We start from the raw sequence: 24,438 nt of genomic DNA on the forward strand, positions 1-24,438 counted from the left end.
GAGCCCGATGGCACGTAGAAAGTTTGCATGCATTAGCATTTAGCATGTTCACATTTGTCACACGAGCACACTCACCTACTTCACGCCACCTGCAGTTAAAAAGGTGGATAAATTGGTTCCCCAAATTGTCGTTACGGGATTTCGTCAGTTTCATTTCTAGAAATGCCTTTTCTATTTACTTTTGTTTTTTTAACTCTTTTTTTTTGCTTTTGTATATATCTACATAAGAAAAAAATGGGAAAAGAACGACAATTTTGTTTTCTCTGTAATTTAATTTAAGATAAATAGTGAATTATGATTGCTCTGATCCATGAAAAGAGTTACTGGGCTCAGAATTTGAGCCCAAGAAAGTGACTTCCAGAATCTAGGTAGAAAGCGCGCGCCAAGTGCTCGACTCGAGTTGCCGCTTCTTTCCATTTTAAAAACCCCCACTGTTCTCAGAGAGCTAGCTCCAAGAAGAAGAAGAAGAAGAAGAAGAAGCTATGACTGGGGTTTTGAGATGGGGGGCGACGCTTCTCGCTGTCTCCTTGCTCGTTTCATTCGTCGATCTTGGCGGAGAAGGGACCACCAAGAAGACTTCCGCTTCCTCTTCGGATTTTCGAATCGAGACGCCACGGCGACTCCAAGAAGAAGACGGGAAAATGTCCTCCAACTTCTCTTACTCATCGACTTCGGGGCCGGGGCCGGGGTTGGTGTACGATTTCTACCGGGATACGTGCCCTCGGGTGGAATTGGTCGTTAAGTACGCCATGAGAGATCTACACCTCCGCAACTCCACCGTCGCCCCTGCCCTCATCCGCCTCCTCTTCCACGACTGCTTCGTTCACGTACTAAATTCTCGACCTTTTGAGCTTTCTCCTCCGTTTTCTTGATCCAAGATGCAATGGGTTTGGTGTTATCTTTGGAAGGGATGCGATGCGTCGGTGCTCTTGGATCGGATCAATGGCTCCGTGTCCGAGAAAGACGCGATTCCGAACCAAACCCTGAGGGGCTTCGATGCCATCGAAGAGATCAAGTCCAGGGTCGAGGCCGCCTGCCACGCCACCGTTTCTTGTGCCGATATCTTGGTCATCGCAGCAAGAGAAGCCCTCCTCCTGGTACCAATCCAAAACCCTAATCTATATCTACCTCATCCCCCCCTTCTTCATTAGGTATTTAATTACCTTTGGATTAAGGCGGGAGGCCCGTACTACCCAGTTCTCACGGGAAGAAGAGATAGCACCCAAAGCTTCTACCACGACGCCCAGATCCAAATCCCCGCACCGAACGACTCCTACGCCAAAACTCTCTCCAACTTCGCCACGCGCGGCTTCAACGATAAACTAACCGTCGCCCTCTTAGGTACATCCACCGAGACCCAACGCAGAAACCCCTCCAAGATCCCACCTTTACTTTCCATTCTCACTCCTCCAGTCTCCAAGATCTCACCTTTATCCATCATCCACAGGGGCGCACAGCATAGGAAAAGTCCACTGCCGCTTCTTCCGCGACAGGCTTTACGACTACGACGGCACGGGGCAACCGGACGGATCGATCGATCTGGATATGGTGGCGGAGATGAGAGCGGTGTGCGGCGGAGGGGAAGAAGCTGGGGCAGAAACGGGGTACTATAGAGGTTGGAAGGAGGAAATGGGATTCGGGAGCCATTACTATTGGAGTCTACTAGGAGGGAGAGGAATAATGCGAGCGGATCAGCAGCTTACGGCCGGCCGCACGGTGAAATGGGTGCGGGAGTACTCGGCGCCGCAAGACGGAGAGAGGAAGTTTCGTGACGACTTCGGGCGCGCCATGGTTAAACTTTCCGGGCTCTCGCCACTTACCGGATCGGACGGGGAGATCCGAACCCGTTGCTCTATGGTCTTGGCATCATAAATTTTCTATACACGCAAATGTTATTTTTTTCTTGATATTTTTCAAAAGTTTCCAGATTGTTTGCAAAGATAGCACTTGCCATACAAAATAAAAGATAAATAAAAAATAAAGAATTATGGATTTTAGTGAGCTTTTGCTTTATTTTTGTTTATCTTTCTGTTGGGTTACTGTGTTTATAAATCCCATTCAAACTGCAGGCCTGCTATTTAACTCGTTATGGCAAATTGGCAATACAAGCTGACTACTACCACACTGGGCTTTACAATATGGTCTCTTCTTTCCACTATAAATACAAGGCCTCCTATAAAGAAAAAGGGGGTATCAGGGGATACTATCGCCTTAAATGCAGTACAAGAGTTGCCTTTTCCTTGTATATAAACATGAGCACTGATACACATATTACTGCTATGGCAGAAGTCAGATACGCCTTAGAAAAAAAAAGTTTAACATTCACAAAGTTAAGAGAGTATAATCTATGAATTCCAAATCAATGAAGGTAAACTTTTAGTACCCTCTGATTGATGAACTTCTTGTGGGGAAAACTGGATCTCACTTTACTTTCTGGGAAACTAATTGCAATGTGATAAAGGTAAACTAGCTACTCTTTCGCCAAGCATATCTTGTGATCAACAGGCCTAAAAAAAACTCTTTATTGCCCCCTGCGAGTTCTCATCCTTCTGCCAGCAGTCTGATGGATATCTTTGCTATGGTCCCCAAGGCTTCCAGCAGATCAATAGTAAGCACCTGGAACTAGAATATCGATAATGAACGACCGACGAACACTGCACGAAAGGAAATCAGCACGTGATATGCAGAATAATAACTGTGATGAACATAAGCTGGGTATAGGTTCTCAGAAAATGGGCAATTTGCAGCAGATGCAGGTAATTGGTAGTTTCATGAGAACTGAAACTAATGATAGATTTCCTTCCACCAAACACCGGCACCAAGCGCCAATTTAAGCTCGCTGGAATCAGTCCTAAAAATCAATTTGAATTGCCAGTTTGCTGATCATATTATCTGCATTCTTATAATGGGAAACATACTTTCTTCAATTCCACACTCTAGCTGGACAAGGATTGCTGTATCCCATCCATCACTTTTACGACACTAATAATGCGAGAACTGTTGGAAACACTGGAACTTGCCGACCTCGCCTTGATATTGACCTAAGAATAGTCATGAACTCATGATCAATATGACAAATTATTGAATGCAACCTACCTTGCCATTTTTCTCAAACTACGGTCATCAGAAAAGTAATTGAGCAACACTAATAATGGGAGAACTGTCATCAGAAAAGTCCTTCACATTTACCTCTTTATTATTCACAGATCTATTAAATGTATGCTCGTTTCACGAGCATATCTGACTCACCTTGATTTATTCATACTTCTTTACAATCATCAAGAACCAATCCATCCACTTCCTGTCAAACGTAGCTTTACTTTATAAAAGACTATACGAATATTCTTTAATGTGGCCCCTTCCTACAAAACCTCCCTTTTGATTCAGCACTTGCAAGTGGAAAACCAGTGGGTTTACCTAAATCAAAGTGGCTCCAGTACATATCTGATGGAAGTACAATCTGGAAGCACAAACAGAAAATGACTCAAATGTATATATTGTGTTAGTCCCTACAGGGCTGTAGAATCAAAATTTTAGCTGAATATTAGGCATAAATGTGTCAGTAACTGCATGGTTAGAGTAAACAATATTTCACCTCACATATTCTCATTGCTGGTTGTATAGAACTGGACACATAGGATTCAAGGTAAATATTCAAACAGAAAAATCCTTCTATCAAATGAAATATATGATAATATCTCTTCAGTCAAAGAAACACCCTGTCAAGCTATTATCTGCGTACGTTTGCTCTCAATTGTGATATTAATAAAATGCTTATTTCAGATGACTTACTCAAAAGGTTCATGAGACGTTTAGTTAGACAACGTCGTTGTCACCTCTACTATAAATCTATAATGAGGAAACTGGTTTATAGCTGGACACAGGCCATATTTTCTATAACAATCCATCTCCCTACTTCAATAATTCCTTGCTGGCCCCTCTAATCATAATGGCTCTGGAAACAATAGAAATGAGTGCAACTCATCTACAGAGAAACCTCGTATCAAGCATACTGCAAGTTGATCTGATGTTAATATTACTTTTCGTGGATGACATTTTAAAAGCACATAAACAGAATTAGATACTTCAAGTCCTAAGAGTCACCAAATCAAATAGAGATCTGAAACTTTCATGGCTTACTGTTCCCTACCAAAGTTTAGATGCAAAGGTTGAAAGCAATATATTAACTAGATTCTTAGCTACCGTATGCAAATTAACAGAAAGAGCATTTTCTACGCAGCAATTGCATCCCGGTTACATAATAGAATCAAAGAGATAACTCAAACTTGTTCACACGAGATGAACACATAGATTCAAGATGTACTTCATCCAAACAATATTAGATTTATAGCTGATAGGGTATAATACGGTAGGTATTGCTCCCCAATTGAAGTTTAGATGAGGGAAAGATGAGTTGTTCTGATCCCTCCATTCACCACACAAGGTAGCTCAACAACCTCAAGAATCCCCAATAATGGTACCAGAGAATCTAGTTCCTTTTCCTACTTGGACAAGCAACCATACAATGTGCTTGCTTGCATGGCATGGACTTCTTTTTTCCAAGCTTAGTGCAAATCCCATGTAAACCACAATTTGAATGATGAGGACTCCTTTTTCAGCCATCTTGGTTGGAAAGCACACACAATCCTAATGTACAAAACTTTCTATCATCATTATCTAATCAAACATATCAACCATATCCTAGAAAGAACTTTCAACTCTAATCCACTTTTCGACAGCTTTCGTGCAGTCAACTAGGTTGCACAATAGTTTGTACAAACTCTATTGGTTCTGATCAATCTTTGGCAAACAAAGGACTGGAGTACCAAAGTAACAAATATTCTGAGCACTCTGTTGTATGCATGTTCAATTTAGGATTATTTATAGACATCAACGTGACAAACAATTCAATTATTTGCTATCCTCTCCCACAGTTGGAGAGGATGAGGAAGGATCAAAGAAAAAAGAAGCTCCTTTTTTTTTATTTAAAAAAAAATATATATATATATTCATATTTAAATGAAATAAAAGGTCTCACCTTTCGAAACCTTTAAATACCCCCCTCACGCCCCCAAATCAAAACCCCCACCCCTCCTTCCACGCTTTGAGGAATAATTACGGATACAAAACGAGAGATAGGATACGATATGGGAGAGGAGAAGGTTACCAAATCGACGGCCGAGATCTCGCTTTCGGGCTTCGTGATCGAACCGGAGGATGCGGAGAGGATGGCGAGGGAATCGGGAGCGGCGACGGTGGAGGATCTGTTGCCCTCCCTGGTCCCGGCGGCGATGAGATTGGTGAGGGCGCCGATCTCGAGGTTCCCCGTGGGAGCCGTCGGATTGGGATTCAGCGGCCGAATCTATGTCGGCGTGAACCTCGAATTCGAGGGGCTCCCTTTGAACCACTCGGTCCACGCGGAGCAGTTCCTTATAAGCAACGCCGCCGCCGCCGGCGAGGCCGGGATGCGGTGCATCGCGGTGTCCTCCGTCCCCTGCGGCCACTGCCGCCAGTTTCTCCAGGAAGTCCGCGGTGCCCCGGAGATCCGGATTCTGGTCACAGCCGACGGCCCCAACGCCGCGTTCCGCACCATCTCATCCCTCCTCCCCCGCCCCTTCGGACCCCCAGACCTCCTCCACAAGGGTGTCCCCCTCCTCCTCGAGATCCACGACAACGACCTCGGCGCGATCCCTGAGGCGAACGGCGGAGATGCCACGTGCAACGGGGGCGGGGCGGTGGGGATTGACCGGCGCCTGAGGACGGCCGCAGAGGCTGCTGCGAGGGCCGCGCACGCGCCGTACAGCGCGTGCGCAGCGGGGTTCGCCGTCGGGGACGGGAAAGGGAGGGTATACGCAGGGTCGTACGCCGAGTCGGCGGCGTACAACCCTAGCTTATCGCCGGTGCAGGCAGCGATGGTGGCGATGGTTGCGGCCGGGGGAGAGGAGGAGGTGGTGGCGGCGGCGCTGGTGGAGAAGGACAAGGCGGTCGTGTCACACGAATCGACGGCCAGGATCTTCTTGGCCGCCGTGGCCCCCGGGGCCCATCTGAGTGTGTATCGCTACCGTCCGTCGGACGTTGTATAAATTATGAATCGAGAATGGACGGCTGGGATGAGATCTCCATGGAGCCATGGATAATGTTATCGATGCTGTTAAATAAAATTCTGCGATTTATGTGGTGGTTGGACTGCTGCCTGCTGGTGATCCAAATAATAGTTTAATCTCAACTTGCATTTTATCTTCTCTTTTTTTTTGTTTTTTTTAATAAGAAATGGCGAGCAATTAAGCTTAAAAAAACTTCAAAGTATTAAGGATAAATAAACCTTGCTTCCTTCTAAGAAAAGCTTACTACCCAGTATGTTTGTTAACTTCTCTAAAATAATAGGCCATGGAGGTAACAATGAAACCAGAGTGAAGGAACCGCAGTCTAATGGCACAAAGACACTGATGAGAATCCGCCATCATTGTGATTCAACCTCTAGTTAAGAAGAGCTTTAGCTTGACGGCTTCAACTTCTCATGGCTGAAAATTTTGGATGAAGATACGGTCCCTCATGTCTTTCTCATGGCTGAAAAGTTTCTATAAAAAATCTGCCCATAGAAAGTAGTGAATTATTAGCTGCTGGATAAGTAGTTAATTTGATGCGCATGACTTTTCCAAATACATCTCTCTAATAGCTCCCCATACACTCATCCAAATGATTAAAAAAAAAAATCCCAACTCCCAAGTCCACATACCTATCTCTCTCTCTCTCTCTCTCTCTCTCTCTCTATATATATATATATATATGACTTGATTCTATGTTAACATACTCACGCATCTTATCATCGTTAGCAAGTCAATCAAATCTACATCACTGTCATAACAACGGTGCAGCTTAGTTATGGCTACCAACAAATATATATTCTAGTAGTGGTGTTTTGGATCCATTATAATTTAGAAAGCAGTAGCCCACATGCTTTGTATCCTTATTATAATTCAACACTTTCAAAGCACTCGGTGGGGATCCTTTTCAAGTTTCCAGTCATTACCTTGGTATTAAGAAACAATAATTTGGAAGTCCTGAAAGCAATATATACATATTATTTTAGGGTCGGAAGTGATTGCAAGCATCACTACCAAATTAGGTCGGTTTGGAACTCTGAAAGCAATTTCTTAACATGCCCACTCCATCCTAATCTATATAATTAACACAGCGGTAGATGAGTACATACGAAACGCACGAGATTCATGTGGAATTTGGTGCTGGAAAAAGAAACGATTGAAACTGACAGAAACACTACAACTACACCACCACCAAAAAAACTATATTCTCTTGCAACTAAAAGATCCACTTATTCTTTATTAATTTATATAAATCATATAAATGTATATTATTAAGATTATATCAAATTAATAAACAGCCCATGAAGCCCAATGATCCAGAATGGATCCGTTTTGGGCCTCATCTTAAATCCATTAAAGCGGACCTCCTTTTCTTGTGACGCGCGAATCGCCACGACTCTCTCGATCCCGCCAAAAAAAGAGAGAAACCTAGAAAGGATGATCCTTTCTCTATCCCCTCCGATTCCGATCGGTTTCCCACCACCGCCATCGCCATCGCCATCGCCATGACCGCCCTCGCTCCTCTGCCACTTATTATTAGCCTGCGGAGGACGCGCCGTAGAATACTCTCTCTATCCTCCGCCGGTGGGTCTCGGGCGGCGCCTCGGCGAATATTCCTCGGCCTCGGCGCATCTCTCCTCGAGAACTTCGCTCGGATGGCTTCCGGAAGCGGCGGGGGTCGTTCTTTCGTTGCTTCCGCTCGGCCGCAGCAGGGGGTTTCTCCCGTCGAACAGGTTGCGTGCGAGAACTCTTCTTCTTGCTTCTCAAAATTTGTTAAGGATTTTTGGCGAAGTTGGTGGTTGTTGGTTTAGGTATTGAAGAATGTGCAGTGGCCGGAGAAGTTTCCGTTCAAGGACGAGGATTTCAGCCGCTTCGATGAGTATTCACACTTTCCCTTCTCGGACGCTGTATCGATTTCTTAGTTTCTTTCTCGCATGTGATCGTCACAATATGTTGGCTCCAGTTCCATTTTGTGATGCGTTATTTCTCACTTTTTTTATTGCAAGTATTCATCAAAGTTATATTTCAGTGTTTTATTGGAGAAAGATAGAACTAAACCGTCATGATTTTGCTTGTTTGACAGATCGCCAGATACATACTTCTACTCAGAACCTCGTTTTGTTACACATATAGATGATTCTGCAATTAGAGCTCTTACCCAATATTATTCGAACGTTTTTCCTCCCAGCAATTCTCCAGGGGTGTCTCTACTGGATCTATGTAGCAGTTGGGTATGCTGCTTTATGTTGTTCTCTTGTAGTTGTTTTCCCTCACAAGCAGTCCTTATTTTCCAATGTTGATTGGTGAAGTGTTTTGTTCTGTCTACTATGTGCAGGTGAGCCATTTTCCAGCAGGATACAAACAGGAGAGAATTGTAGGGATGGGTATGAACGAAGCAGAACTCAAGCGAAACCCGGTATTGTGGATGCATCCTTCTCTTTAGAAATAGATTAGGGAGCATCCCTGATTGTAGTTTTATTTTCATAATCAATTTCTTGCCTGCTAGGCTAATATTAGGTGCAAATCTAGTAGCCCTTCATTCTGAGAGCAGTTTACTTGTCTTGAAGTGCATTGTCACTGAATTTGCAAATATATATTTTTATTTCAGAGCTTAGGTGTTACTGCAACTTTACAAGATGTGTCAGCATTACTAATAATGATCTACTATCAGATATTTTCTTGTACCATACCATATGTTATGAGATGACGTTGTTTGTACTTTTCTTTTCTTATTAGTTATGAAAATGGTTATGATGTTATTACAATGTATATTTCCAGGTTTTGACAGAGTATGTCGTGCAAGATCTAAATGTGAACCCCAAACTTCCATTTGATGATAATAGTTTTGATGTAATTACTAATGTGGTATGTTACTGTGACACCTATTTGTACATAGTATATAGAAAGTCCCTTTTCAGATCTACAGTATTTGGATTGTCAAATGGTTTTTGTAGGTCAGTGTAGATTACTTGACCAAGCCAATTGATGTTTTCAAGGAGATGCATCGAATACTTAAACCAGCAGGTGTAGCTATAATGAGGTATGGTGTTCATTTCTTTCTTTTCTTTTCCTTTCCTTGTGAGCTTCTTTTCTGTTCTCATATTTTTCCTTGCAAGTGCGCATTATTTCTTTATCTTGAATAATGTTATCCTGACATGAGAGGTGATTAATACATTTCTTGCTCTACCTGAACTTGAGAAAATTCAGCAGACAGTTAAACTCTTATTGACTGAACTTGACATTTATTATCAATGGAAAGCACTTTAAGTGGAGAGGACAATATGAGTTGCATGTCCTATTAAATTTAATCATCATTTGTCTTCAGAACCATATTTTTCCTATGCAACACTGTAACTGCTGTTACCTTCTAAGATTTTATACAAGGGTTTTTGTCAACTGCATAGATATCTTATAGGCCCATTAAACTGGAGAAGTTACTCTTATGGTTCTCAAGCCATGTTTACTATTGCAATTGTTTGAGTTCAAGTGGAGTAGCTTGTAGTCTTGTTAGTTTTGAATTTATTTTGCCCTATTTTATGAGCTCCCTTGCAAGAGAAAGTAGATGAAATTCTGAACCAGCCGATGGATTTGTTAATTCGCTAGGTAAGTTTATGCACCAAAAACAGTTCAATGTGAAAATGCATAATAGTAAACTCGACCAGCTTGCAACAGGATGAGTACTTGGTTGGTTTCTTTGATGCCAATGTCTAGATTATTATTATTGTGAGAAGCAAGAAGAAATCCAGTTCCTCTTGTTTTTCTGTGCTCATTTTTTTTGTTATTTTTGGGTTGACATAGTGCTGTCACAAGGCCTCCTTAGAAGCATTAGATATTCTAACTTTCTGTTTCTTTGGTTCTTAATAGTTTCTCAAATCGCTGCTTTTTCACAAAGGCCATATCTATCTGGACATCAACTGGTGACACTGATCATGCTTGGATCGTGGGTTCATACTTCCATTATGCTGGAGGTTTTGAACCACCTGTGGTATGCTTTATCAATTTCTTGTTTGAGCATGAAACCAAAGTAAACAACAGAACGTAATGTTTTTGTAACTGGCTGGTTGTTAAATTTTCTTGCAGTCTGTCGACATATCTCCAAATCCTGGCCGCTCTGACCCGATGTATGTTGTATACGCCAGAAAGCGGATGACTGCATAAGTATGAAATTTTTTCCAAAAAAAAATTGCGGCGAGAAGTGGCGGAGGAGCATACTTAACCTTTCTTTTTTATTTTGATATTTTATCGTGAAGCATGTCATTTTTCTGCATATTGCTAATTTAAGAATGTGTTATATCCATTTCTGGCCACGGGGAAAACTTTTATATAGGAAGGTCCGTCCTATAATAACAGCCCTTGTATTTTGTATAGTTCATCAATATATCTTTATCTCTCGTCAAGTTTTGAGCCACCTCTCGGGATGTAGTCTTCCGAGCAGGTCAATATATCCTTGCGAGCTAAGCCGGCATACCCTTCATCTCAAAATTGTAGGGCTAGATTTTTACGGCTACTAGGTAATGTTTCTCTTTTCTTTTATCGTCATGTTCGTATCGTATCGAAGCCATCCACTACGATGGATCTTCTTAAACTAGAATGGAGCCATGCAGGGCCTTGGTACACATGGCAATGGGTAATTGAAACCTTAAGCTTTATCCACTTTTATACAGAACCAAAAATGCTTCATCCACTGATGATTTTTTGATATTATTAGTCTTAAAACTCAAGAAAGAATCTTTGCAAGCTGCAACACTCATGAGGTAAATTTCGTTCAGAGCAAGTAGCGCGAGTGGCAAAGCTCTGGCAGAAATGGATGAATGTTGCCGTAAGGCCGAAGAAGAAAAAAAAAACATGTTACCTTCTAGGGAAATTCGCATGTTCACTACTGAAATATAGACTCGTACAAGATATATGATCACTAAACCAAACTAACAAATGTATTTTCCATACGATGCCCTTTTCAAGATGTCCTCTTAATGTTGCACATTCTGACAGTTTAACTAGAAATTTACATCGCTTGACTTCATTGAGAAGCACGCCTTGCATACTTGAAGAACATAATTGAATGTTTTAAGCTTGCCGTGCATACCTTGCAGCACAGTTGTCTCTGAATGAAGTGCAATTGAGATCGTTTTCAATGTTGTTTTTTGCCGCAAGTGAAGTCTGGATCCTCTACCAAGCTGATTGTGAGCTCAGGATTGGGGGAATGCAACTCCAGTATGACCTGGGCGCATGGTAAGGTTGTTCTGAATTAGGTAAAAGAAGATAATAAAGCACAAGACTACTAGAATTCTAACGAACCCAGCTGAAAAGATGCTAGTAAAATTATGTACAGAGAACAAATTTCTTTATAAGTACGCGGAGATGCTGTACATACAATAACATTTTCCCCATGCCGAAGGATTGGTGCGGGAACGTAGAGAGTGCATTGCGGTCCGATGAGCTGCAAATTCATCCGGTTCTTTTTGAAATTAATGCAGAAAAGGAAAAAGGTATTGCTTGTCCAGAATGAAAGAAGAAACATAAATTATAAGTAAATGTTTTCATCGATCAAGTATGCATTGTACCGGCCAGAATCTTCCAATATTGAAGTTGTTCACAAAAGCGACCCCTTTGGTCCAACCACGGAAGGACATGAATGTATCCTTAATGTCATTCGCTGAGTCAATATGGAAATGGCCTTCATAAATTACTGGTTGATCTGAGATGCTCTCTGCCATAATATAGTTATTATCATAAGCATCTTGTTGAAAGATGAATCTAGAATCAAAACCGAGTGTCATATGCTTTTATGGCAATCAAGCAGAACCACAAGATTTCTAATTGTTGGAGAGCCTTATAAATTTATTGTGTGAGAAAACATCATTTTCTAAAATGATACATATAAGCTATCATCTAAGTCAGATGATAACTGTGAGGTCAAAACAAATCTTATGAAATTTTATGCGGGCACATAAACAAGCACAAGGGCACTATTCAGAAGTGTTTAAGAAGGTTTCGTCTACAGGAGCTGATATGTTCTCATTTATGTAGGCTCTTAGCATGTTGTGATGTGATATTGTCATGACCGAGGGAAATGCACTCTCTATAGGGAGATATGAAATTGGAAGTGAAGGTGCCAACTATCATAAGTGTATCCAAAGTAACTATCCTAATATTTGGAAGATCACAACAATATCCCTTGAGAAATTACTATTCCATTATTGAGTATTTCAAAAAGTTTACTCTCCTTTTGAAGATGCCAGCTTTGCCCTTACCCGCTAATAGTCCGACAAAATGATGAGCTATAGGACAGGATTTACCACTAAACCTATTTATATGGATAAAAAATCGGCCACTTTGCTTTTCTGGATTAACTTTTCCATAACATAAAGGAAGCTTTGCTGAAAGTTCTTTTGGTGGCTAGATGTCATATTTTTGCCAAAAATTAAAAAAGTTGTTACATACCTGTTCAGTTATTGCACAAAACACCGACAGGTCTGATATCTGTATGACTATAAAGTCTCTAGAAAGTCATGCAGTACCACACATGAAATTCAACATCTCTTTATGCATATATAGATCAGATTTATCTAGCTCAATTGCATGAGAGACAAAACAGAGGAAAGAAATATTATCTAGCTCAACTGCATGAGGGCCTTTTCTTTTTCCAACTACTTACCAACATATTCAAATAAAAGGTGATTGCTCTGTGACTTACCTTTCAAGGAATATCTGAACCTGCCAAGTTGATTTTGCAGACCAATAGGAATGGACATCTTATTGGCTCTAGCATTAGGAAGTTGCCTAATTAGACTGAATTTCAAAAGATCGCCCAATCCATGAAATGAAATTGGATACAATTTCCAGTGATAGAGGATAATATTGTCCACTGTAACAGAAGATAGTATTCCCTGAATATTGAAGAATAGTGCATGAATTACAAAATTCATATATATCATTAATTATAGAACGAAACTGGAAATAAAGAATCAAATCTACGATATCAGCATTATGCAAAATTTCCAGGCTTAGAAAATCAGACAAGTTGTAATTTGGGGATGCATAATGCTTTAGAAGAATCAATGACTCTTAGAATGTCAGCAAAGTTCGTGTTACTTGTGGGATTACCTTCCTATCATATGTATATGGCCCATAATTAACACGGCCCAAATTTTCCACCTGTACAGGAAGAGAAAAGTTTATATGTATATATTGGACTATTTATGTTAAATTTAGAAGAAATAGAGGTCAACAAAGTAAGTCATCAGCAGTAGAGGAAAGATGTTATTACCAGAATAAATAAGCTGACATTAGATGAACAAGCTAAATTAGGGATTTCTAGTGATTTAGTTGACCATCTCTCTATGATGCCAACATATCTGGGACTTCTGTTACCATCAAGTGAACAAGATACAAACACTTGAGCTCTATCATGTACCTTCAATAGAGTTCACATTTAAATCAGTTATTAAACTACAGATTAGGAAGTAATAACTAACAACATGAAACTGCAAACCAGACCTTTGGAATGGAAATAATACTTTTGTCTTTCTTTTCTGGGTATTCTGAGGCATACAATAAAAATCCAAACATCTGAACTACAAGAAAAGCAGCAGTTACTGGAAAATATTAGACACACCAACTGGTCAAGAACTAGAAGAGAAGAAACAACAAATGGCAGTTAAAATGTGAATAAACTACATGGAAAGTTGGTTCTACCTGGCCCACTAACTCCATTGCAATAGGCTGTTCAGTTTCAACCACCTTTATCGGATCACATAGGAAATTAAGGACCTCAAACAATGAGGCAATCCTGTTTACCTTCACAGGCCCATATCTTGCTCTTTTGATTTTGGAAGGAATTGGATGAAGAGAAACCCCAGAATGTTCATGAATTACTCTTCTTAGAGCTGCATAACAATGTATTTTATCAATTGCAAATGACCTTATTTTTATCTTCAAGATGAAAATTTCCAAGAATAGTTAATCTCAGATACTGATCACATATTTATATGTTGCTCATACAATGTCATGAAGATCAGACTAGGCCATACTACCTCATGTGATCAAGAGAAATGATTAGAGTGGACAGGTTAACCAACTTCCCATGTCATTTAACAGCTAACAGAGAATTCCCAAAGAAAAGAAAAGAAAACTAACAAAGAAGAAACCCCCTGATGTGATGGACATGTTCGGATGTTCCTATCCCCATCTAGCTTCAAATTGTTCTTTTCATAGAGATGGAGTAATTAATCACATGCATATGAACGATGAGAGTTAAAATTGGTAAGAACATGCCTTTAAATTTTGTATTATCCACATCACCAAACTCCTTAATTGGTGCATCCTGGGTGCAAAAGAAAAACTCAATATAGCACAGTTACTAAGTTAGAATTTGGAAAAGCAAAGAAAAATATGATAGGCATTACTCACGTAATCATAAGAAGTAAGATCAGCTTTGTAATCAGATTCAAATTGACCAGTGTTTGCACCATTGAAAAAGCCAAAGTTGGTCCCACCATGAGCCATCTAAAGACATAACCCCTAATTGAGATCGAAAATATATATAACTAATGAAATGCAGTTTCAGAACTTCAATGAAAACAGACATAGAGTACAGCAGAACCATTTCGAGACAAAATCTTTCTAAGAGCTTCAGCTGTATGATTGCCATCAGTATGTGCGATCTGTTCTCCCCAGTGTGTAAGCCATCCAGTGTAAAATTCTCTGCGAAGGAATTACAGTTAGCACAAGTATAGACTCTAGAGTATCATGTCAAAGGAAAAGGAATAGTCTACTGACGCTGATAGAGGAGGTGATTTTCCTGGCAAGTTATAACTCTTCTGTAACTCAAATATAGGCCATGGATCATCACCAGTTGAAAAATCAACAGCTGCATATGAGCCATAAAGGTTGTCTAAGGAGAAAGGCAAATTGGTGAATACATTCATAATGGCACATGTGATTCTTAATGCATATTATTATTATTATTATTATTATTTTGTCATATCCATCATCAAATTTTCATATATATCATAGTGGCATATTTTAAAACTGTTAACCCCAGTCAACAATTAATGCTTGATGATCAGCACATGTCTAGAAAGGCAATAATTGCTCCACTTCTGCCAAACTATTGCATCACTGATGTGGTTCAGATCAGAATAAAATTTTGTACAATAACCAGACTACACTAATGACACCAAGGAAAAAAGAAGCCAAGAGAAGCTTAAAAGTTTGTAAGCTTCAATTCGGACCTTCCCAGATTATCTAGAAGTGTTCGGATGGGAACTCTGTCAGTGCTTTAAGTTTCAATTTCGCATGTGTTCAGATTTCATTTATTACGCATCTAGACCTAAATTCTTCACCTGATGCCTTTAAAGGGTAGCTTGAACCAACAAACAAAGGCAATCTTTCTTGAAACAATACCAATTCAGATATTAATTATTTACTAGAACACAATTAAAAGTGTTGAAATCCAACTTGGCCTACATATTGCTTAAGCTGACGAAATCGTTCTCAGCATCTTCTTAATAATGAAGCATGTAACAAGGGCAAGAAGATGGAACTACAACAAGCGAGTTACTCTTTCGAACTTCTTATAAGTCACAAGTTTGTAAGTTGTAACAATATCTTACAGACAGCTAGTAAAGTTTCCTAGGGATTGGGGTACTCTAGAATATTGAAAAAAAAATGTATTTACTCCCTCGTCCCACTTTGCAGTACTTGAATGCATTCCTTTACCATGTATCGTGGTTGAGGAAAATGCTTCAACATATCTCAATTATCATATGAATCAAGAACTTGAGAGGGTTAGAAACCAAACGTTGCATCTGACTACATAAGAAACATTGTTTATTTTTGACTTTTTTTTATAATATATTTTATGAAATTCTGTATGTCTTTTCACCAGAATCATCACCTGAGAAAACACCCTCTTCAGGAATAGTTCCTTTTTCTAAAGTATCTTGAGAGCCGCCATCAGTAGTATACCTGCAACATGAGTTCAAAGCAGATGGCCAACTGGTGAACAGAGTCACAAGGTAACATAAAGAAGAGTGATCAGACCGGGAACCAATTTAATTCACTACGACATCAGAAAGGATGATATATGTTGGAGGTAGCTCAAGAGCAACTAAACCAGCATAATTAACATTTCATGCAAATGCAAGATGAATTTGTGCAGGTAAAACTATATAAGAAACAACATACAGGATTGTGTTATTTCCAAGGTGCCTTCTAGCCAATTGCACTAGGAAATGAAGATAATTCTTGTCATCTCCGTAAGATCCAAACTCATTTTCAACCTACAAAAGTTTATCCAAGATTATATCTCTTCACATAGATGGTCTAGAAATGAGAAACAGTGAACCATTGTATGGGTAGATGTACAGAATTAAGTATTAAAAGCAAAGGATGGAGGCAGCAGCCAATAGGAAAAAAAAACAGTAAATCAACTTGCCTGAACCATAATGACAGGACCACCATTCTCATATAATAGGGGTGCTACTTTAGGAAGTAATACATCCCACCATCTCTCTACCTGTAGAGCTCAATAAAGTTGAATCACAGAGTGCTCCTATAGTTACCAAAGAGAAGAAGTCCACACTTCCATTCTCCCATAATTCTACTAGTATGCACCGATCAAAATAAGTAATGATTAAATGGCATGACTAGTAGGTGAACCATCTGCCCCTTTTGTTCTTTTTCCTAGCAAGTGATATATTAAAAGAATTAAGGGACCAAATCTATCCGTACTGAAAAACATACAGAGAAAATGAGGAAGGAAACATCCTTGTACTACATGAGCTAAAGAGGAGAGCAGAGACCAGGGGTCAACCTATTGCAGGCCGACCTTATCCTAACAAGAACCATATCCAAAATTAATTTAGAACCTGGAGAGCAAAAGTTATCGCATGTTTGGTTTGGAATAAAGGCCATATGTCAGCCAACGTAGTTTGAATACTCATGCAGGGAAGCATAACTTTATTATCTAATAAAGAAGAACCTACCAGGGAAAGGAAGGTAGAATCTGATGATCGTAGTCTAAGAGCTGGCTGTACAGCAAGTAACCAAGCGGGAAACCCTCCCAAGTCCCATTCTTCATCCAAGTGACATGATAATTTGGAATATAACAAAATAAGAGATAGATGAGCTAGGTTAAAATTAACAAAAATCAGTAACTGAAAGAGAATCAACTACCAAACATGCAAGAATCAGTAGATAGATACCTTGCATGATAGTTCTCACTTCTTAATAGACTTTTTATATAAGAAAAAATATAGATATTGACTGGAATAACAATCAAAAGCTCATCAGGAAACATTATCATGGAACTAAGATTCAGTTGGCATTCTGCTTTCCTACCCCTTGGGGAGAAAGACAACTTCTGTCTTTGTCTAGATACTTTCATGTGTATGGAAGCTTTTACTGCCTAGTGCGGATTGCAACATATAAGGTAGATCTTCCTATCATATCATTAGTTTGAAGGTTTCAATTGCAAGCCTAACTAGATTTGATTGGCAAGAAAATATGTAAAGAGTGTCAGATGCACAACTAGTGAAAAAGATTTATGTGATTTTTCCTTACGACCTTCTCGACTTTAATTTCTGCTACAAAGAGACCATAAAATGTAGGAAATACGTAACAGCCGATGCTAATCACAAATGATACTTGAGAGAGGTATGATTGTATGAATCACCTGCACATATATAAGGGCCTGCGCGGAGCATGACAAGGAAACCTAATTCCTGTGCAAGCTTCAGATATGATTCAATATCCGCAATACCCTCAAAATCCCAACTCTGTGGCTGTGGCTCGTGTAAATTCCAAGGTACATACGTTTGGATAGTGTTCAATCCCAGTGCCTTGGCTCTTAAAAGCCGATCTCTCCAATACTGGCGAGTTTTTTTTTTTTTTTTAAAGGTCAAACATAACAAATGGATTGGATAAATTGGTTACTAATGCAGAAGCGACAAGAATTCTTTTAAATATACGATCAAACGCAATACCTCAGGAACAATTCGGAAATAGTGCATATCACCCCCAATGATCTGAAATGGGTGTCCGTCCTTCCAAAATTTGTCATCCGCGATCCAGAACCTCCGATCGCTGCTGACCTGATCCTTCGCATAACAAGATAAGTAGCATTCACCAACCAGCTCAAGCTAAAGTGAACTACGAGCTAAGATCTAGAGGTGCTTAAGCTGCCGCATGTGAAGATCTATGGAAAAGACAAGAGTAGTTGCGAGGAGCGTACCGAGGAGCCATGGCCGCGATGGAAGGAGAAGGAGGCGGAGTAGGAGATGAGAGCGACGAGTGTAAGGAGGAAGAGAAGGGCCTCGAAGCTTCTTTCCGGCGCCATCTGGCTTCTTCGGACCCGTCGCCTCCGTAGTCCGTACGCTTCGCTTCTCCTGGAATCTAAAATGGCATTTGTGGATGTCAGAGCGTACAAAATTGTGCTCGGGAATCGCGGCCGACGGCTAAGAGCAGTGCCAGAGCTAAGCGTGCAGAATTCATCCAAAAATTACGGATGGAAAATTTAATTATTTGTTTGGTTGGTTCATGGACAGCAAGCTCACAAAAGTTTTATCTGCAAATAAAATTGTCCTCTAATAATAAAAATAAATCCTTTGATATAATAGAAAGGTTTCTATCTCTCTCTCTCTCTCTCTCTCTCTCTCTCTCTTTAATCTATTTCTAGTGCCACTTTAATAACCAATTTAAGAACAAAAGTCATCGAGAAGTAATTACATAAGCACGTATCTTTTCTCCATTAGATTCCAATCTATATATGTTTCAAAATGATAAGAGACTACTTCAAACATTTCTCTCAAATTATAATGAATATAAATATCTTTTGTCTATAATATATTAAAAATCCAAATTTAATCTTTTTTTGTTTTGTTGAAAAATAGAATTCCAAATAAATAGAGAGTTTAATTTAAATATATTCATATCTCTTTAATCGATTTAATAGATAATTAATACAAAATCTTCTTTATACACTTAGATCCATCAACAACCAAATTTGTATTTAATGCTAAACACTCGCATCAAAAGAAAATATATAAAAAATTTACTAAGTGGATTGTTATATATTTTGATTCCGTATAGTTTAGTTTTAAATTATAATTCTATATTTATATTTTTTTAATTTTATTTTAAGTTTGATTCAAGTTTAAATTAAGTATGATATAAATTAAAGTTTAATCTAGACTTAAATTGATGAAATTACTTAGACCTATGCACGTCCAAGCTTGGCTCGATTAGACCCCTCCTACTACTGATCAGGCTATGCTTATCGGACTCCAAACAAAAATAACCCATTCCAAATGAAGCGGACTCCGTTACGGTTGGACCGTGGATATAAAAGAGGGATAGCAGAGTGGAGTGGAGTCGAATCGAGTCGAGAGAGAAGACGGAAGTGAAGTGCAGAGCAGCGATCGAGTACTTCCTTTCGGCTGGCAATGGCGCAACCCCTTACGTCCGAGAAATCCGCAGGAGTTCTGGGTAAGTTTTCTATCCTTGCTATCCTTCTTTTGATTACATTTGATCTTCTCGTTTTTTTTTTTTTTTTTTTTTTTTTTGGCTTGTAATCATGGAATTAATATATTTTTGTCGCAATTTCTAGGTTTTTGCATGTATAATTATTCGATGATATCACTATTCGACGGATTGGGTATATGAGTAGTAAGAATGATCCGGGGTGGGATTTATCAGGGTTAGTCTAAATGGAATTTGGGAAGGATTTACTCTTCATGTCGATAGGTTTAAATCCACGAGGATGCTTGCTTCCCTCTAACTTTTGTTGATCGACATAGTCCGCGGTAGGTACTTCAAATAATGAACTGATGTAGTAGGTTTATAGATATATGTAATTGTTACCAGATATGTGGATTAAGAAAATTCTGAAAGATCTCTTAAATTTTGCTCTTATTTGAGTAAGTTGCAAATTGGAATGCCTTGATCTTAAATGGCTTCCATCATCCAAGAGGCATATTGCTGTGCTTTTGTTATGTCATAAAATTCGGGCTATACTGGAATATGTTATTTGCTTATTCTCAATATCTTCATTCCTTGTGTGTGCGTAGTGGAATTACTTTTTGTTTCATGGCATCACTTATGTCATTCTCTCAAATGCTGTTATGGTTGTCTGCTTTATGTGTCCAAGTTTTTCTATTGTATTTTTGATATTCTCCGTAATGACTGCTAAATGCTAAGTGAATTATCCTTTTAATGGAGCTTAGTCTGCTTAGAGATTTAATTTTCACAACACTGATTTCAAATATATTTGAGCATTATAGAATTGGACATATCCTCAACAATGGGAGAAGGTTGGGAATTGTTTATTTGGTTCATATTTACTGCTAGTTGTTTGATGCATCAAAATATTTGTCCATATTTTTTTGTTTATGTTATGTAATCATGCTGAATATCCAATAATACTGTTATTTTATGGATCTACAAATATGCAAAGTCTTTCAGAGTAGTTCTGCATCCAATAATTATTTCTCAATGTCCTCTTCACAGATTCTATCTTTCATCTATCTTTTTCCATGTAACATCATGAATGTTTCTTTCAGTTGTTTCCGAGGAAAGAATTCAAATAGTTAATAAGTATGGAGAAAAACTTGCTGGTATGTTACATCAAGTTGGTTCAAAGAAGCTTGTGATCATATGCCACGGATTCCAAGCTTCGAAGGTAACCTTATTTAACTATTTTCCAGTAATAGCTTCAGATGTTAACTATTTTCCAGTAATAACTTAGATGTTAGTTTAACATATTATGTTATGCCTTATCTAAACCAAAATAGCTTTTCTTTCCATGGACTATTGTCAGTCAGCATCGCATGAACTTCCATATTTTTCTAATTGAGACTCTTGTTAGGCAGGTGTTTAGGCTGAATCTATCACTTTTATCCTCACACATAACTTGACCTTTCATTTGTATTAACTATTAAGAAGCTGAATATGTTCCATTTAATGTGAAGTTGGATACTTCTCAATAACCATCTTCAATTTGTGAATACTGCTATTTCCAGGATGATAACATCATGCTTAATCTTACTGCTGCATTAACAAGAGAAGGGATCAGCGTCTTTCGATTTGATTTTGCCGGAAATGGGTGAGCGAACTCTCGAAAGTCTTGTTCATTGAAGTTTACCATTAATATTCTTCAGTAATTATGCTTTATATTGAATCGTCATATTACTCAGACTTTTGTTACACTTTATCTAGGACCATTGCTAGACGTGACCTAAAATTTCACCTTTTCCAACCTCAAAGTGTTTCTCTTGATTGTCACGTTCAAGTTTCTGTGCTTGCCATTTTTTTTTTATTTCGTCAATTTCTGAGTCTGAGATCTAGTATCTACGATTCAACATGTAATTATGGAAATATATATTCATGTTGTTTATGCTGGCTTTTCTTTTACAACTTAATATGCTTTCCACATTGAATGTACTCAGATGCTATGTTCCAGAGTCAGGTACTGCACATGCTACTGTGGTGATATCTGAGTGTACTAGTGATAATTTGTTTTTCCAGGGAAAGTGAGGGTGAATTCCAATATGGCAACTACCGTAGAGAGGCTGATGACCTGCGTTCTGTGATCTCACATTTCTCTGAGCAGAAATATGAAATAACTGCTATTGTTGGACACAGCAAAGGTAGACGATTTAGTTTCTGTTATAATTGTCTTCTGCTTAGTTCTTGGTGAATATTTTTAGACATTTGACCTGTTATCTTTTATATTATCTGTATTGGATATTTGAAAGTTCTGAGGGATCTTATAAGCAAGTTTTTTTCTAGGAGGGAATGTGGTGCTCCTATATGCGTCCATGTATCATGATGTACCTATTGTCATCAATCTTTCTGGTCGCTTTGCCTTAGATGGAGGTATTGAAGGTCGCTTAGGGAAGGAGTTTATGCAGAGAATAAAAAAAGATGGTTTTATTGATGTCAAAGACAAAACAGGTATAAGCTTCAAATGGTAAATTAACCTTTTAGTGGATTTGGAAGTACAGATGTTATCTATATACTATTTTAAAGCTATCCACTTCTCAATAATTTGATGATATTTAGTTTCTTAATTTGAGTCTTCTGGGCGGATATGGTTTGATAAATGGGAAGTGTAAGCTATAAGTCTATTAAGATGCCTTATATTATATAGTTTTGTTGGTTAAAGTACTTGTCTTTTGTTAATATCAGACAGGGATTGAATAGTCATTTGAAGGTAAACAATTAGTTCATAATCTTGATGATTGAGATTTCATTTCACTAATCATGCCTGATGCAGCTGTAAGGTAAGGTTTATTGCACATATTGAATAATATTTAACTATAAGTCTATATCCCAGGAAAAACTGAATACCGGGTGACAGAAGATAGTTTAATGGATCGACTGAACACGGATATGCATGCGGCAAGCCTTTCTATTAACAAAGAATGCAGGTTAAGTACATTTAAATACTGCTGTGAACCAAGTTTTATCCTTTCATGCTGGTGCAATTATTCCTATATTTCCATAGTCAATGTAAAGATCTATTATCTAGTGATCTCCATAGGATGTTATACCTTGGTGTTAAGCCATACTTCTTTGCCTAACATATTTGAACAACATTGTCTACATGGCATGACAGCTTACATTGTGATCTCTCCCTTTCAGTTAAATAGAAGATCTCATGAACATTTTGGTACAGATAACATGCATAGGATGTCCAGTAAATTTATAGTATACGTTTAAGCTGACAACAACTCACTAGATTCATGGTTTTTTTCTCATTTTCTGCATCCAGGTATTTTATGAGTTTCAAGCCTGAGAATCACTCTTCTATTTGTTGCTTTAAGTGTCGATCTCTTATGGACAGATTACTGTACCTTGTCCAATTATATCACCTGTAGTACAGGCTCGATGGCTTTGGTCTTTGGTCAAGCAAACATCGTAGGTTGGTATGATTTTTAAAACAATAATAAATTGCTAGAACCTCAATATATGATGATTACGATCATGCAAGTGCAAAGTCAATCTGGCAACTATTTATTATTCTACTCCTGATAAGTGAGCTAAATTTGCACCTCCCGCTTCAGTTTCTCATCTGATTTCTTTTTTTCTGTTTCCTTCAATTGTAATCATAGTTTGATGTATTTTCTATATCTTTAAGACTGTTTTACTTATTACATCAGTCACTCCATACCTCACAGGGTCTTAACAGTTCATGGCTCAGAAGATGAAATTATACCAGTGCAAGATGCCTTGGAGTTTGCCAAGCTCATACCTAACCACAAATTGCATATTGTTGAGGGTGCCAACCATTGCTATACTGCACATCAGCAAGAAATGGCTTCACTAGTGCTGGACTTCTTAAAATCTAATCAGGTATTATCACCTAGACGCGAAATTGAAAAGTTGTTTTCGAGATTATGAGTTTCTTGGTGACATGTAGATCGTGTTCTTTGTCATCTATAAGTTAACATTCTCAGATGTCGCTGGTCAGTTTTCTGTGAATAACATATTATTGCCATCATTAGTTCCATAACGATAAACCTCGTCACTGGTCCTCCTTCCCCCCCCCCCCCCCCCCTTTTCACTATATAGCTTGTTGTTGAAACACTTCATATCCTCAATCCTTATTCAAATGGCAAAAAATGTATCTGAACCAATTTATTATTCTTCTCGGGCATTCCTTGTTATGACGAGTAGTGTAATTACCACAGGTGGGAGATGCCTCTTCAATGGGAGAAGAATAAATTTCTATTGAAGTTTACGCTAAGAAATGATGTAAACGATCCCTTTTCATTCTTCCGTAATTGGGATACGTACTTATTGTACTAGCTTGGATTACTATTATTACTTCAATCATAATGTATAACTCTTTGTTTTCACCTGCAATCGAGGCAATATCAATCCTATTGATGCTAGCAAGTAGTTTCTAGGGAAGTACCATATCTTTGCTAACTTTTCCTTCAAACTCTCGTCTCACCAGAGCAAGAAAAATCATTTGGTAGATTGCTTCCTAGTAGTTTCCACCATTGTTTATACTTGAACTATAAGTTTCAAGGCAGCCATTGCAATTTGCACTTACAACGAGTCTGTCCTTGTCATGTTCAATGCTCGTCGTTGATTTCATGAGAACCATACCCATTTGAAGGCAAAGAGTTATTATATGAGACAAGCAACGTCTCCACGTAAGGGAAGTCTTGCTTTACTATTAAAACAAGATTGCTGCAATATTTTTCTTAACGTGGGTCAACTCGTAGTATGGTTATCGCTGAATTAGTCTAATAAACGACTATGAGACTATTTAACCAGCATGTTACTCGACCTTTCCTGCTAGATGATAACATATTAAATCTAA

The 24,438-nt window shown here is 38.7% G+C and overlaps 5 protein-coding genes across 9 annotated transcripts; 4 read left to right on the plus strand and 1 right to left on the minus strand.

The window, feature by feature from the left end:
• Window positions 1-482: 482 nt before the first annotated feature.
• On the plus strand, window positions 483-1,872 carry LOC140789212 (putative Peroxidase 48). The gene is made up of 4 exons (XM_073138816.1): window positions 483-827; window positions 909-1,097; window positions 1,176-1,341; window positions 1,448-1,872. The coding sequence occupies exons 1-4, from the start codon at window positions 483-485 to the stop codon at window positions 1,870-1,872; spliced, it is 1,125 nt and encodes a 374-aa protein (XP_072994917.1).
• A 3,067-nt stretch (window positions 1,873-4,939) lies between these two features.
• LOC140789570 (cytidine deaminase 1) lies at window positions 4,940-6,235 on the plus strand. Its single transcript, XM_073139327.1, has one exon. It carries the CDS (start codon window positions 5,148-5,150, stop codon window positions 6,081-6,083), a length of 936 nt encoding a protein of 311 aa, XP_072995428.1. The 5' UTR covers window positions 4,940-5,147; the 3' UTR covers window positions 6,084-6,235.
• A 1,187-nt stretch (window positions 6,236-7,422) lies between these two features.
• On the plus strand, window positions 7,423-10,501 carry LOC140789565 (uncharacterized). The gene is made up of 8 exons (XM_073139316.1): window positions 7,423-7,837; window positions 7,916-7,983; window positions 8,188-8,335; window positions 8,440-8,520; window positions 8,883-8,969; window positions 9,059-9,144; window positions 9,969-10,089; window positions 10,185-10,501. The coding sequence occupies exons 1-8, from the start codon at window positions 7,610-7,612 to the stop codon at window positions 10,260-10,262; spliced, it is 897 nt and encodes a 298-aa protein (XP_072995417.1). The 5' UTR covers window positions 7,423-7,609; the 3' UTR covers window positions 10,263-10,501.
• A 456-nt stretch (window positions 10,502-10,957) lies between these two features.
• Window positions 10,958-18,770, minus strand: LOC140789566 (beta-galactosidase 8). Of its 5 annotated transcripts, none has more exons than XM_073139321.1 (19): window positions 18,340-18,770; window positions 18,092-18,199; window positions 17,782-17,977; window positions 17,093-17,181; window positions 16,543-16,623; window positions 16,293-16,387; window positions 16,003-16,073; window positions 14,883-14,973; window positions 14,690-14,807; window positions 14,514-14,609; window positions 14,379-14,427; window positions 13,800-13,990; window positions 13,602-13,673; window positions 13,372-13,518; window positions 13,209-13,259; window positions 12,799-12,991; window positions 11,666-11,811; window positions 11,476-11,541; window positions 10,958-11,322 (listed from the first exon to the last, which is right to left on the minus strand). In XM_073139321.1, the coding sequence occupies exons 1-19, from the start codon at window positions 18,442-18,444 to the stop codon at window positions 11,233-11,235; spliced, it is 2,055 nt and encodes a 684-aa protein (XP_072995422.1). In that variant the 5' UTR covers window positions 18,445-18,770; the 3' UTR covers window positions 10,958-11,232. The 5 variants fall into 5 exon arrangements, with proteins under 5 accessions (XP_072995422.1, XP_072995421.1, XP_072995420.1 ...); XM_073139320.1 differs by having other exon boundaries at window positions 16,543-16,619; window positions 17,089-17,181; XM_073139319.1 differs by having other exon boundaries at window positions 18,092-18,205; window positions 18,340-18,686.
• Window positions 18,771-19,473: 703 nt separating this feature from the next.
• Window positions 19,474-24,001, plus strand: LOC140789567 (putative uncharacterized protein YDL057W). The gene is made up of 8 exons (XM_073139323.1): window positions 19,474-19,592; window positions 20,666-20,784; window positions 21,125-21,207; window positions 21,630-21,751; window positions 21,894-22,058; window positions 22,441-22,534; window positions 23,285-23,459; window positions 23,798-24,001. The coding sequence occupies exons 1-8, from the start codon at window positions 19,550-19,552 to the stop codon at window positions 23,828-23,830; spliced, it is 834 nt and encodes a 277-aa protein (XP_072995424.1). The 5' UTR covers window positions 19,474-19,549; the 3' UTR covers window positions 23,831-24,001.
• The last annotated feature ends 437 nt before the right edge of the window (window positions 24,002-24,438 follow it).

This window comes from Typha latifolia, chromosome 5, assembly GCF_019914945.1.
Source record: "Typha latifolia isolate L0001 chromosome 5, TyphaL0001v2, whole genome shotgun sequence".
In the NCBI taxonomy this organism is placed as follows: domain Eukaryota; kingdom Viridiplantae; phylum Streptophyta; class Magnoliopsida; order Poales; family Typhaceae; genus Typha; species Typha latifolia.